General features: G+C 37.8%; 1 protein-coding gene across 2 annotated transcripts in view; it reads left to right on the top strand.

The window, feature by feature from the left end:
- The window catches only part of Adamtsl3 (ADAMTS like 3), a 321149-nt gene that overhangs the window by 120041 nt on the left and 186070 nt on the right, over nt 1–15038 (top strand). For both annotated transcript variants that reach the window (XM_048790168.1, XM_048790167.1), the window contains exons 5-6: nt 29–74; nt 7593–7829. In XM_048790168.1, coding sequence (XP_048646125.1) covers nt 29–74; nt 7593–7829 — 283 coding nt within the window. The remainder of the gene's footprint in view (nt 1–28; nt 75–7592; nt 7830–15038) is intronic.

Here is a 15038-nt window from a genome sequence, read left to right as displayed (position 1 = left end):
CTTGTTTTTTTTTTCTTTTTTCCTTTAGGAATTGTGAAGGACAGAACATTCGTTACAAGACATGTAGCAATCATGTAAGTCCTATAATCAGAACATATAATCCCAAAAATATTATAACTCTTAAGTTATAATATTATAATATGTGTTGTTAAAAACTAATGGTCTCTCAATAACCTTTGTAGAAAATTTGAATATTTCTTTAGTTGGCAACAACTTTTGTATATCCAGCATCTTTTCCACTTATATGCCCTTTTATGTCATTTCAAGGTCATGATCTAATTTGGTCAGTATTTAATAATTTCTGAATTTATAGAAACCAGTACACAATACTTTAGACTCCTTCAAATTCAAAGTGCTTCACAAGGTCTCTGCATTATAGGAAAGTGAAATATGTGAATGAGGGGACTGAGGCTGAGTTGGGTAAATTATTTTCTGAAGATCACACAGGAAGGCTACAGACCTGAATTGGTCTAGTGTTGTTTTTGCCATTGCAAACCACCTGTTGTGTCCACTGCAAGATATGTTCAGGTGACTCATCAGAAAACCACACACAAGTTTAGATAATCATACTTTCATTTTACATCAGTCAACATTAAAAGAAATTAGAATATTTTTCTTTACAAATATAAAAATGCAAAGTAAACATCAGAAGGAACAGATCTTGTTTTCCACTCAGAGTGTTTCCTTTTGGTGACACATACCTAAATCAAAATAACAGGAATTTAAAGGGAGTTATGAGAATCTGGAGAGATCATCTGAATGAGATTTAGGTTTTTCTTAAGCTTTGTTAGATGATGAAGTAATATTCTAGACAATAGTAACTAAAGTATGGTAGCTTGTTTTTTTTTTTTTTTTTTTGGTTGTTGTTGTTTTTTTGTACTAGGNCTTTTTTTTTTTTTTTTTTTTTTTGTTGTTGTTGTTTTTTTGTACTAGGCATTGAACCCAGGGACATTTACCACTGAGCCACATCTCCCTTTTTGCTTTTTATTTTGAGACAGGGTCTCACTGAGTTGCTTAGGATCTTGCTAAATTGCTGAGGCTGGCCTCCAACTTGTGATTCTTCTGCCTTACCCTCCTAAGTCACTGGGATTACAGGTGTCTACAATCACATTCAGTGCCTGGTAGTTTTTAAGAGATAAACCTTGGAGTTGCTGAGGTAAAGGAAGGAAGAATATTTTAAGATACTATTGTAGAAACTCCAACATCTGGAACAGTAGCACAGACCTTCTGCATATTCAGTTATCAAGGGACAAGGGTCAGGAAAGAATAGGGAACAAACTCTGAGAGGCAACTGAAGAGAAGTCGGAGAAATGAAGGCCTCCCTCCATACCAGTTGGTCTCCTACTCCCACATCTCTGGGTGGATCTTAGCCCAGGGAAGATCCTGTTTAAGGAGCACAGACTCTGGCTGCTGTATTTCAGAATTCTGCCCACTGCAGCAGAATACACTAAAAACAATAGGTTCCAGGCACTCAAGGAAAAATCAGATGTTCTTTTGGTTTGTTTTGAAGTCTGGATGCCATAGGGACATGCATTCAGAGAGCACAAGGAAATTCCATCCCCAACCTGCAGGAGACCATGCCTCAAACAGCAGGAGTAGGAGCCTCCACCAGGGCTCTGGGACCACACTGCCCTCCCCAGCAGGCTACGGTTCAGTGGCTCTCCCAGGTTCATTCTATCAGGAGAGATGGGGCTTTGGACTCAGGCTGAAAGATTAAGGAACAGAACATGCCTGTGTGCAGGACTCTGGCTCCCAGATGACTGCCATCTTCAGACATAAACCTCAGCATATATCCTTACAACCAAGTCCCGGGTAAAGAATTATCCTTATCACAGGTATATCAGAGCAAATGGAAAATTTCCCAGCGAAGTCATGCATGTCAGTCAGTAGTGAATTCAGTAACTACTCATGGTTTTTTTTTCTTTTTTAATGCTGTGTTTATAGGATTAACGGCAAGACTGGAAGAGGCCAGGGGAAAATATTTGTTAAATTATACAGCATATATCACAATTTGACAAGAATATTTGTAACATGAACATATGTATGTGTGCGTGTGTGTGTGTTTGTGTGTGTGAGTGTGTGTGTGTATTTTGGGGGGAGGTGCTGCGGATTGAACCCAGGGGCACTTTACCACTGAGCTCTATCCCCAGCCCCTTTTAATGTTTTAACTTTAAAAATTTTTCTTGGGGCTAGGGATATAGCTTAGTTGGTAGAGTGTTTGCTCTGCATGTGCAGGCCCTGGGTTCAATCCCCAACACCACCCCCTACCAAAAAAAAAAATTCTTGATACAGGGTTTTGCTAAGTTGCTTAGGGCCTTGCTAAGTTTCTGAGGCTAGCTTTGAACTTGTGATCCTTCTGCTTCCTGAGTTTCTGGGATTTCAGTCCACCACTGTGCCCAGCCATGAACATGATTTTTTATGAGTGTAGTTAGCTCCGTGCAGTGGGTTCTCTAGGATCCCTGATGACTTCCCAAAACAGGCAGCATTTGATGTGGCCCTTAAAGGTCCTTCATACCATGGATCCTATGCATGGTTTCCAATACCTTTTGATTCTGTGTTTTTCCTTGAGATGTTCTTGTCTTTCCATTGCTGTTGGTTGCTCCTGCTCTAGGAGAGAGCCACTTCTCCTGTCTCCAGCCTTCCAGGCCATCCTGCAATTACACTGGTCTCCTCAAATGGCACCTATTCTGTGTCAGTCCCCTGCCTGCATCTTGGTGTTCTCTGATCCCCTCCCTTGCATACAGGGGCGTTCAGAAGTTGACTAGGTGTATCTCTTATGCATCTCACAATTGCCACCCTTGCTGGACAAGACTGTGCACTGTTGCTAGTGGATACTAAATTTATTCCTCCTAGTTCTCTTTTGCTCATATTGTTTCCTATATCTTGGCCTATTTACAACTCACCATCCAGTAAATCTCATCTCAGACTTCACTTTACCACAATGTCTTCGTTACCAACTCTAGCTTATGGTGACCACTTGGTAGTTTGTTTTTATATTAGAAATTTTTGTCGTTTGTTATACAAAAATATCACAAAATTTAACTTTTAAAATTTGCTTACAACAAAAACTTTATTTTTCTTTGATCCCTACTCACTAGTTAACTGGATGAAACATTAACCAATGTCCAAATTATAGCTTAATACATTCCCATTATATAAATAGTTTCTTAGGTAATGGTCTGTCTCTCTTGCATAAAAATACCCAATTTATTAGGTAATCTTCCTGCCTTGGCTTCTCTCTTTAAGTTGTCCACATTCCTGTAGTTGTAAGAGGGTAAGGAGACCCCTGTTTTCAGGGTGGTCTGTGAATGGGTGCTAATGGTCATCAGCTTCTTTCTTCTTTTCATTCTTCCTTCCTCCACCCCTCGGCCTCCCTTCCTTTCCCCCCTTTTCTTCTTCCTCTTCCTTCTCTGAGCCTCCTCTTCCTTTTCTGTGTTTCCCAGACTGGCTACTCCCTCTGAGACACAATTCTTTTTTAGATGTACCAATTCTGTCTATCAGATTAGAGTCAGGTCTTGCTGATCTCAGGTCTGTTCTTTCCTTATCAACTCTTAATTCATTTTATAATTTAACTCTTGGATAACAATTTTATTTACTTTATTTCATTCCTACTGCAAATCTACAAATGCCAGTAATTGCACACCGTTTCCATGTGTTTCATGCATGTAGATGTGATCAGAGAACAAGCTCATGGAATGCGAAAGTTGGACTATATCCTGTTCCCTATAGCATATGATCTAGGGGGAAGCTCATAAAGTATATTTAATAAATAAGTGCTGCCTTGAACTTAACTCTGATTAAGAAATACTTCTCAGGGAAAGGAAAGGAGAAGAATGTTGGGCATTTGAGTCTCCATGTAAAACACAAGAGCCCCTAGATTGTCTTGAGCTGGGGCCTGGCCCAACTGAGCTGCACTAGGTGGGCTTAAGTGCTGATGATGTAAATGCAAGCATTTAATGTAAGTATTTAATGTAATGGCTCCTGCCTTTAATCAAAAGCCATATCATATAATAGAGTGCTTGCTGATTTGAATATCAAATTATTAACTCTGCCATATCCCGTTGTATTTTTTTTGCTAGGGGCTAAACACTTTGTAGGTCATGATTTCCTCCATTTATCAAATAGTCCGGACCTGCCTAGCTTAAATGGTGTGGAGAAAAAAGAACACCCCTAATAACCTCTGGCAGACTAGGAAGCATTATCTAGATTTAAACCTGTCTTCACCAGCAATCATCATTTTCTAATGTTACAAGGCAATAGTCTCCTCAGTTCTTATCTTCTCAAAAGAAAGATTTCATCCGGTGACACAGAATAAGCATTAAAATTCTACTTAGTGAAGTGGAAGTAAGGCCCAGAGACCATGGAGCTGGCTGTTCTAAGAGAGGACACAGCCTGGGGGTTTCCACATGGCAGGTTTTTACATTTGGTCTTGGAAGCTTCCTTTCTCATGTATTATGTTTGGGATGGTTACTGTGGTTTCCCACCATGGCTTAGTGCACCTGAGCTCATTTCACCATGTTGGAAAAATTCATATCAGTACCTAAGTGGGATCTATGGGGCTTTGGAGGGGGTGTCAAAACTGCATTATAAATTATATTACAGTGAGCCTAGAGTTACCAAAATGACAGTGACAGTGATTTGCATATGCTCCAAAGTTAGAAAATCCCTTAGTGTGGTCACACCCAATTTCTTTAATTTTAGAAGGTAGTATCTTGTGGTGAAGGAGGTTTTTACATCTCCTGAGGTAAAGTGATCTTTCATAACTAAAGAAGAAGTGAGCCCTATTCTCCCTCTCCCATCCTCTTGCTCTATCTACCTACCTACCCCACTCTGACACAAGGAACAGAGAAGCCTACTAAAATGAGCTCTAGAAAAATGGGATTCATTGAATGGATTTGTGGTTACAGAATGGAATTTAAGCATAAGTAGGCCTTGAAGACCTGGAGCCAAAAATCAGAAAGGAACATAGGTTACTTGCCCCTTTTATTGAAATGCATGGTTTATCATCTTCTTCCTTATCTAATTCATTCTTCTCTGCTGTGGGAACTACCTTGGTTTGCTTCAATATTCATTTCATAAAAGAAATGGCCAGCCCAGCCTGGACTCATGTGACTTCTCAGCTCTGGCTCTTTTGGTTGCAATTCCAAATGGGGAAAAATTAACCTGGCATGGGCCAGATACTTGCTCCCGGGTGGTCAGCTATGGCCAGGGAGGACACACACCTGGCTACAGTTTGGGCAGGGACTAAGCTTAGCTGCCATTCTAAGCTGTCTTCTGTTAACTAACTTTCATTAATTTTTTGAAACTTCATTGTGTTATGGAGTTAACGAAGGCCAGAGCGAGGCAGCCAGCACATTCGTGTCTGGAGAGTGCTGGCAACGTCAGTCAGAGGCCACGTGCAGGGGAGTTGCCTGCACCCTGCTGCTCTCTTACACATGTTTCTTTGGTTTCAAAGAATCAGATACAGAAAAAACTGGCTGTGGCTAGAGGAAAAGGAGGTGATGTCATTTTATCATTGATCTTGTCTATGGCCAGATGGAGGATAAAGTCCTCATTTCAAGAGAAAAAAGTCATCTGGTTCCAGTGTTCTTCAGTTTGACTTGCTTCCATAGATGTGACCTGAGTTCAGAATTTAATCTGCCTAAGACGACAAAAATGTGGATACAAAATGGTATTTTGGAGGGGTTCTCAGCAAAACAGCACAACTAATTCCAGGAGATAGTTTGTCAGTTGTTTTTTGTGTATTCCCTACTCACTCTCCAAACAAGATTCAAGGCAGTTAATAATACAAAATCTGAAAGCATATACATGGTGAATCACAAAGGTCAAGTAGTAGAAAGGAGAGAAAGTATGATTTAAAATCCTGGCTGAAAGTTTATTAGTATCTATTAGTGAGAAAAAAAAATAGAGCTAGATTTCTGACTCATACCATTCATCAGAATAAACTAAGTACCAAAAGCAAAATTAAATGGGAAAAAATATTTCTAGCACAAATGACAAAACTTGATAACCTCACTATGAAGTTAATAGTTTTATCTGCTAAAATAATAAACAACATACTTTCCAGTAGATAAATGAATCAAGGATATAAAATAGGAAATTTTTGAAGGTTTGGTACAAAAAGCAAACATACATGAAGACATTAAACCTAAATAATAAAAAGAAAATATAGAAGAAAGCAATGAAATTCTGTTTTACACTTTTGATTAGAAGAATATTAAAAAAATTATTAACGTACAAACTTGGAAGAAGTATCGAGAAAAAGGAACTTATATAACCTGGCAATAATACCTTTATAGAGGACAATTTGGCAGTAGTTTGAATAGTCCACAAAACTAGCATACTCTTTGACTTAGAAACTAGTCCTCGGGAGATAACCAAAATTTGTATAAAGATTTAGATACAGGAATCTTTGTTACTTATTTTTTTAATTTATTTTTTTAAATATATGACAATAGTGGAATACATTACACTCATTACTACCCATACACAGCACAATTTTTCATAACTCTGTATATAAAGTATGTTTACGCCAAATTATGCCATTATACATGTACTCTTTTTTTGGCATTACAATTCTTAATACACATATAAGTTACTTATTTTTAATTGGAACTATTTCCCCAAATGTTTACAAAGAATACTAATTATTTTAATATTAAAAGATCAAATAATATATTGCCTTTTTCTGTATCTGTTTTCTTTAATTAGGAATTTTGGTGTACCAAAATTCAATGAGGAAAGTCAACGCTTTTATCATCCAGCACTTTATTCTGGAAATGCCTAGAGGAAAGAGTTAGTAATTTAGTAAAAAGACCCCAGAATCATCAATACTTGTCCAAGTGCTTTTTATAAACTATCATTATGAAAGTGCCTTTAGAGTGTTTGCTACAATTTACTTGTTTTCATTTTAGACAGAATTTGAACAAGCGACATTATCTGCTGCCCAGCCTACAGCCAGTGGAAGCAAGTGTTTGGTATCAGTGAAGAGCAAAGGGTGGGGGGCATGGCAGGGGAGAAAAGGCACATGAATTAAACAACAACAAAGATAACAAGTTTCACAAAGCCCTGTAGTTTGGGATTAAATTAGGAGCAAATAACCCTTCCCATTGAAATGACTCCAGAAAGCATGAATAATAATTGTGTTTCTCTGAAGACCTAGAATCACCTAGAAATATCAAGGGCCTTTAGTTTCCCTTGTTTCAAAAAAGAAGGAGGCCATATATTGCACTTGGAAATTTGTATCTAAGATTGTTAAATGAGGGCAAGATTTGATACCTAAAATGGTAAAGTTTAATTATCTGATAAACAAAAATACCCGAGTGGAAAAGTCATCAGAATGAATGAGATGATGGATTAATTAATCCTGTATGGATTATTATTGCAAGATCCCAAGTGGAATTTCATAGCTATAGATTCAGTTTCTAATTTTTAAAAAGGAGGAAATAATGAAAGAATGAGGTGTTATTTCCAAGTAAAGATGCAAGTGGAGTCTGGTCTTATGAAATTCTGGTGGCCTTGCTCAGCCCTCTGCTGGCCCCTGTCCCTGGTTGATGTGTCAGAGGGTGATGTTCCTTTTTCTCTGCATCCAGGACTGTCCCCCAGATGCAGAAGACTTTAGAGCCCAACAGTGCTCAGCCTACAATGATGTCCAGTATCAGGGGCGTTATTATGAATGGCTTCCACGATATAATGATCCTGCTGCGCCATGTGCACTCAAGTGTCATGCATGGGGACAGAACCTGGTAGTGGAGCTGGCACCCAAAGTACTGGATGGAACTCGTTGCAATGCTGACTCCCTGGATATGTGTATCAGTGGCATCTGTCAGGTAAGCCATACCTGCCTCCCATGTACCTGATTAGGGTATGTGTCATGACACCTCTTGATATTTCTTCTGTACTTTTTGCTCACGCAGGAAAATATTGGCTTTTATTATTATTTATTTTTAAAGGCAATCTTTTTAAAAATATTTTTTACCTGTCAATGGATCTTTATTTCTTAATTATTTATGTGTGATGCTGAGAATCGAACCCAGTCCCTCACACATGTTAGGCAAGCTCTCTACCACTGAGCCACCACCTCAGCCCAAAGTAAAAATATTTTAGAGAATGCCACTAGCCTTTAAATCATGTTTTAATCATTTAAAATACTGTAAACTTTACCCACAGAGAACCAAATGATTGCAGTATATGACTTGTGATTCCTCTTGATCATTGATTCTCCAGTGGGAATAGGCATCAGAATCCCCTGGAGGGCTTGTGTTGACAGAGTACTGGGCCCATCTCCAGAATTTCTAACTCAGTGGTCTGGACTGGGGCCCAAGAACTTGCACTTCTAACAAGTTCTCAGGAGATGCTGATGTGGCTGGTGGAGGACCACACTTTGAGAACCACTGCTTTGGAAGGATAACACTGGTGGTCTCTCTTATTAAAATCAATCTATTGTTTTGGGTATTTGGGAGCAGGGATTCACTGAAATCCTAGCAGGAATGCATTCCAGCAGGTTTCTCAGATGGACTTTGCAGAACTCTGTTACATGTGACTGTGACTGAGACATAAACCCTTATAATAAGTGTGAGATTTGAGGATGCTGCGGTTGGCTGCAGAGACAGTGTAGGGGTCACAGGAAAATGATAGGAACTTCTTCTGAAACTCTAAAAATTGTTTAAAAAAATAACAAACATCTAGCTTTCCATATGTTCAGTTATTCTCATAACAAATGCAGCAACGATAACAGCAAGGGAGCAACCCCACCACCCATCAAGTGCCAGGTACTCCAGACTTTCAGACTTGAAGAGGAGCTTTGAACTCTGGTTTTGTTGCATTAGCTTAGGACTTCCAGGATCACACTGAAAAGTAGTAATGAGAGGGGCATCTTTGCCTTGTACCTGATCTCAAGGGGAATGTATCTAGTTTCTTTCTCACCATTAAGAATGATGTTAATTCTAAGGGTTTTTTTTTTTAATAAACATTCATTGTCAAGTTGAGGAAATTCTCTTTTATTCCTAGTTTGCTGAGAGTTTTAATTATGAATACTCTAGTGATGGATTTTGTCAAATCCTTTTTCTGAGTCTCTTGATACGGTCATTTGTTATTTTTTATTTTAGCCTATTGATGTGATGAATTATATCAATTGATTTTTAAATAACCAACATTTCATACCTGGGATAAATTCCATTAGGTTGTGGTGCATAATTCTTTCTATACATTGTTGGGTTTGATTTACTAATGTTTTATTGAAGACCTTTATATATGTGTTCATAGGAGAATGAGTTAGGAAGTATTCCCTCTGCTTCTGTCTCCTGAAATAGATTGTAAAGAATTGGTATAGGGCTAGGATTGTGGCTTAGCGGTAGAGCGCTCGCCTCACACAGGCAGGACCCGGGTTCGATCCCCAGCACCACATAAAAATAAAGGGATTGTGTTGTGTCCATCTACATCTAAAAAAGAAAAAAGAAAAAAAAAGAATTGGTAAAATTTCTTCCTGAAGAATTTGGTTGAATATAGTGGTAAACCCACTTGGGTTCAGTATTTTCTGTTTTTGAAGGTACTTAATTATTGGTTAAGTTATTTTGACATGGACCTACTTTGTCTATTTTTTCTTGTGTGATTGTGGGCAGATTGTGTTTTTCAAGATGTGAGTCCAACACCTGGGTTATGAGCTTATGGGTATAGATTTGCCCATAATATTCTTTTATTCTTTCTTTAGTGTTCATGGTTCTGATCTATAACAATGTTTCTGCTTTAATTTCTGATAATAGTATTTTGTTTCCTCTCTTTCTTTTCTTAGCCTAGTTAGAGGCTGACTAATAAGATATTAATTATATAAAACTCTTAAAAAACAACTTTTGGTTTTGTGGATTTTCTCTGATGAGTTAGTTACCATTTTCACATTGACTGAATTTTGCTCTATTTTTTTGTAATTACTTTCTTCTGCTTACTTTGGTTTTAATTTGCTTTTCTTTTCTAGTTTTCTAAGGGAGAAACATAGATGATTGATTGCACCTCTTCTTCTCTCTTTTTTCACATTCTGTATTTTTTTAAATTAGTGCATTATAGTTATATGTAATAGTGGGGATTTATTTTGACACATTCATAAGTAAATATCACATAGTTTGCTTCATTTCTTTTCTTCTCCTTCTCTGATTCCCTTCCTTTATCTTTTTGGTCTTCCTTCTATTTATTATTATTATTATATTATAATATTATTATTATTATTATTATTAGTAGTAGTAGTAGTAGTACAGGGAATTGAACCCAGGAGCACTTAACCACTGAGCCACATCCTTAGCCCTTTGTGTATTTTTATTTAGTGACAGAGTCTCACTGAGTTGCTTAGGGCCTTGCTAAGTTGTTGAGGCTGGTTTTGAACTCCTGATCCTCTTGCCTTAGCTTCCTGAGCCTAGTTATTTATTTTTAACTGGTGCATTTAGTTATATATAACATTGGAATTAAGTGTGATATATTTATACATGCACATATCTTAATTTGATCAACTTCATTCCCTAGATGACTGTATTTATGTGGATTTGTCTCTGAATTCTAGTCTTTTCTATTGGTCTTCATACTTATTTTTATGCCAATATATACTGTTTGCATTATATAGCTCTGTAGTTTAATTTGAGATCAGTTATTGTGATGCCTCTAGCATTACTCTTGCTGCTCTGGATTGCTTTGACTATTCTGGGTCTTTTATTCTTCCATATAAAATTTAAGACATTTTTCTAGTTCTGTAAAGAATGCCATTGGAAATTTGATTGGGACTGCATTGAATCTGTGGATGGCTTTTGGTAAAATGGCCATTTAAGATATTAATTTTACCTACCTATGATATTAATTATACCTGTACAGTCTTTCCATCTTCTAAGGTCTTCCTCTATTTCTTTCATCAGTGTTTTATAATTTTCATTGGAGAAATCTTTCACCTTTCTGGTTAGATTTATTCCCAAGTGTTTTTTTTTTTAGATAGTTGTGAATGGAATAGTTTTCTTCAGGTTCATTGTTAGAATATAAGAAAGCTATTGATTTTTGTGTGTTCATCTTGAAACCTGCTAGTTTGTTGAATTTGTTTATCAGGGTTAGAAGTCTTATGGTGAAGTTTTGAGGTTCTCTAGAATTATATCATCAGCAGAGATATAATTTTCTTTTTTATATTCCTTTAATTTTCTTCTCTTTTTTATATTCCTTTAATTTTCTTCTCTTGCTTGATTGCTGTGGCTAGAGTTTCAGGAACTGTATTGAGAAGGAGTGGTGTGAGTGGACGTCTTTGCATTGTTTCCTGATTTTGGAGGAAATACTCTCAGTTTTTTCTGTATAGTATGATGTTGGCTTTAGCTTTGTCATGCATAGCCTTTAAAATGTTGAGGTGAATTTCTTCTATTTCTAGTATCTTAACTGTTTTTAACTGAATGGGTGCTGAATTTTGTCAGGGACTTTTTCTGCACCTATTGAGATGCTCATGTGATTTTGTCCTTGATTCTGTTTATGTGATGAATTACATTTATTCAGTTATGTACATTGAACCAATCTTCAGTCTATGGATTTGTTTGCCTATAAGATGAATTTCTTGCAAACAACATATTGTTGGGTCTTGTTTGCTAATTCACTCTACCAGTGTCTTAATGGGAAAGTAGAGACCATTTGCATTCAGAGTTATTATGGAAAGATGTTTATTATCTGGTCATTTTGGCTTGTTTCATGGTTTTAACTTGTCCTTAATTTTCAGTTGCTTAATTGTTCCAGATAGCTTCATCTATTTGAGAGTTCTGAGGCTTCTTTTTAAATTCTTTTTGTAGCATTTCCTTAAGTATTTTCTTTAGTGCTGGTTTAGTGGTCACAAATTGTTTCATTTCATCCTTGTTGTAGAAATTTTTAAATTTCCCTTTCAATTCAGAATGATAAACTTGCTGAATATAGCAACCTTGGCTGGCATTTTTTTTTCTCTCAGAGCTTGTATTACCTCATTCCAAACTCTCCTGGCTTTTAGAGGTTGAGTTAAGAAGTCTGAAATGAATATTGTTGGTCTACTCTAAAAGTGATCTGATATTTTCTCATGCAGTTTTTTTTAATACTGTGTCCTTGTTTTCTTTGTTAGACATTTTGATTGTGATGTGTCTTGAAGAGGTTATTTTTTGATCTTGCCTATTTGGGCTTCTGTATGTGTTCTGTATGTGGACATCCACTGCATTCCTAAGGTTCAATTTTTTTCTGCTCTCATCTTAATTAAAATGTTCTTAATGCCATTAGCCTGTATTCTATGCCCTTGTCTATCCTGATAACTCAGTAAGTCATCAGGATAGTTTTGTCTCTTAATGTTGTCTCAGAGTTCTTGTATATTTTGATCATGGTCTTATCTTTATTTTTCTTTAGTGTGTGTTGAGTGTTCCAGTTCAAATACCCTGTCCTTGAGGCCTGAAGACTGTTTTCAGTTCAATCTAGCTTATTGGTTATACTTTCAAGTGATTTTTAAAAATTTTATTTATTGTCTTCCATTTCCAGGACTTCTCACTGGTTTCTATTCAAAAATTGTTATGGGGATTATAACTTTTGTGGGGAGACATGATTGTTTCTTCATGGTTTCCAAAGTTTTGGACTCGTGGAGCTCTTGAGATGGATCCACTTTCTCTTTCATAAGGATGTTCATTGGTGTATAGTTGTCTCTTTTGTAATAAGTTGTTGGTATCTCTTGGCTTCAACATATAGGTTCAGTGCAATCCAAGTATTAATTTCAGATGCCAATGCCTCTCAGTTTGCCATTGCAGAACTGCTGAATTAATTAATTTTTATAAAGCAGCTATAACACTATGGCTTTTTTTTGAGCCATCCTTTTGGAATCTTTCTCTGATTTTGCTGTTGGTATAGATACCCAAGACTGGGACCTGATGTTCCCCTCTAGTCATTTCTACTTGGAGTCCAGTCTTTGGCTTGGGGTTTTTAAAATCTCCTTTTTCTCTGTGTTAAAATATTGTTGAAGTTTGAGTAGGGTAACTTTTAGCCTGGGAAAGGGGTATTGTCACCTTACTGAGTTGTGGGTGTAGTCCCACTGTGGAAGCTCTACCCTTGAACTTGTAGTATACCAGTCATTTCCCAGCTCCTCTCAGAAAAATAAGAAATAAGCAACAGCAACAACAGTAATGATCAATTACAGCATTTGATTGGCACGTACACCATTAATTACCACAAAAAAGGAGTGGCGGGGTCATCATTTAACAATAGCAACAACAATAAATAGCTGTAAATGAGATCCAGTATTAAAGTATGCAGCAGGTGTCAACTATGCTCTCCCCACAGCATAACATGAATGATGGAGGCAGGAATTATTTAACCTAAATTATTATTAAAGATATAAAATTACAGTTCATTGAGAGAAAATGAAATAGGGTAAGAAGGTAAAAGAAAGTTTAAAATATTCACAAAGTGGGGCTGGGGTTGTGGCTCAGTGGTAGAGTGCTCGCCTAGCATGTGCGAGACCCTGGGTTCGATCCTCAGCACCACATAAAAATAAATAAATAAAATAAAGGTATGTGTACAACTGAAAAAATAAATTAAAAAAAATATTCACAAGTGAACCCGAGGTACCGGCAGGAAAGAGATAGTCAGTGATGGCTATAAAGAAAGAGGAATAAAAAATAAAAGGAATAAATAATGAGGGGGGGAGGGAGAGAGCAAGGGAATTTGGTGAAGAGGGAAGAGAGGAGAGGAGGACTAATAAGAGAAACAAAAACCAACAAATTAAAAGTTACACCAAAACAAGAAAAAAAACCCTAACCCTCTAGAGTCAAACACAAGGCAAAATAACAAATGAATGAAGAAAGAAAGGGATGGGGGAGTGGAAGAAGAAGAAAAATGAAAAAAATGATAAAAATGAAGAGAGAAAAATAAATGTATATATATATATGTGTGTGTGTGTGTGTGTGTGTGTGTGTGTCCATGAGTCAGTTAGCTCAGATAGAACACACACACACACACACACACACACCTACGTACATTCACACTCATGCTTGATGGTAAAAGGAGAAAAGAAGAAAAAATCTTAATGAAAAAATGAAAGGATTGTTCCCATGGAGGGGGTCAAAACTGCTGACAAGAGCAGATAGTCATTGCCTGTGCCATGTTGTCCTTTTCTCTGTTTCTTCTTGGACTGTGTCTCCTCAGGGAGAGCCAGGGCCAGGGGCTGTCAAGCCCATCTTCTTTGAGTTGCTCACTCAGTTCCAGCTGGAGTGGACTGGGACCCAAGTTGGTTGTTGTAACCCTCAGTTCGCTTCTTGCCAGGTTAAGGTAGGACAGAATGGGAGGTAGTGACCATTGGAATTTCGCCTGTGCAAACTAGGTAGATGTATTCCCAGGGGGGCAGATGCAGAGTCATGAACGTGAAGTTCAGGAACTGGCATTTTTTAGGCCAACCTTTCAAACTTTGTCATGAGGTGTCTGCTCTAGAGAGAATTGTTCCACTTGCCTTATTGTCTCTGCTGAGTGTCTGGATCTTGGGTAGCTTCCTGAGAACTCTGCTCTTGGATCAAGGGGACCAGCTTGCCAAGGCCCACCAGTGTGTTCTTGTCAAGATCAGATCCTGAGTAGATCTGCCTGCCTATCCAGTTTGAGTTCTCTTTGGCTAATCTTGCAAGTCGTCAAACCCAAAGGGAAAGTGAGAAGCGCTCTCTATCCCTGACCTGAGTCCCTTTTGTGCCTGTCTCAGTTGTGCCTTTCTACATGGACTCTGGATCTCATGGCAGGCACAGATAGGACAGTCCCTGCTCCACAGCAGGAAGCCACCACACGGTCACTTCAGAAGAGCATTCAGCATCAGCTCCTGGCTTTCCAGCCAGGAAGCACAGGGCACTCCTCACACACCAGCTCACTCTGCACTGCTTCTAAATCACTCAAGTTCAGAATACCTGCTGTTCCATGGGTTCCTCTGTGACAGATTTTCTTGGCAGAGTGTCTCTCTTTCTACCTGGGTTGTCCTTTTCCTCTGCAGTGAACCAGATCCAGTATTATTATCAACTGGATTCCCAGGGGTTCTTTCCTGACCTGTGTTT

Source organism: Marmota marmota, unplaced genomic scaffold, assembly GCF_001458135.2.
Source record: "Marmota marmota marmota unplaced genomic scaffold, marMar, whole genome shotgun sequence".
NCBI classification, from domain to species: domain Eukaryota; kingdom Metazoa; phylum Chordata; class Mammalia; order Rodentia; family Sciuridae; genus Marmota; species Marmota marmota.
This window is presented reverse-complemented; position numbering and strand designations above follow the sequence as displayed.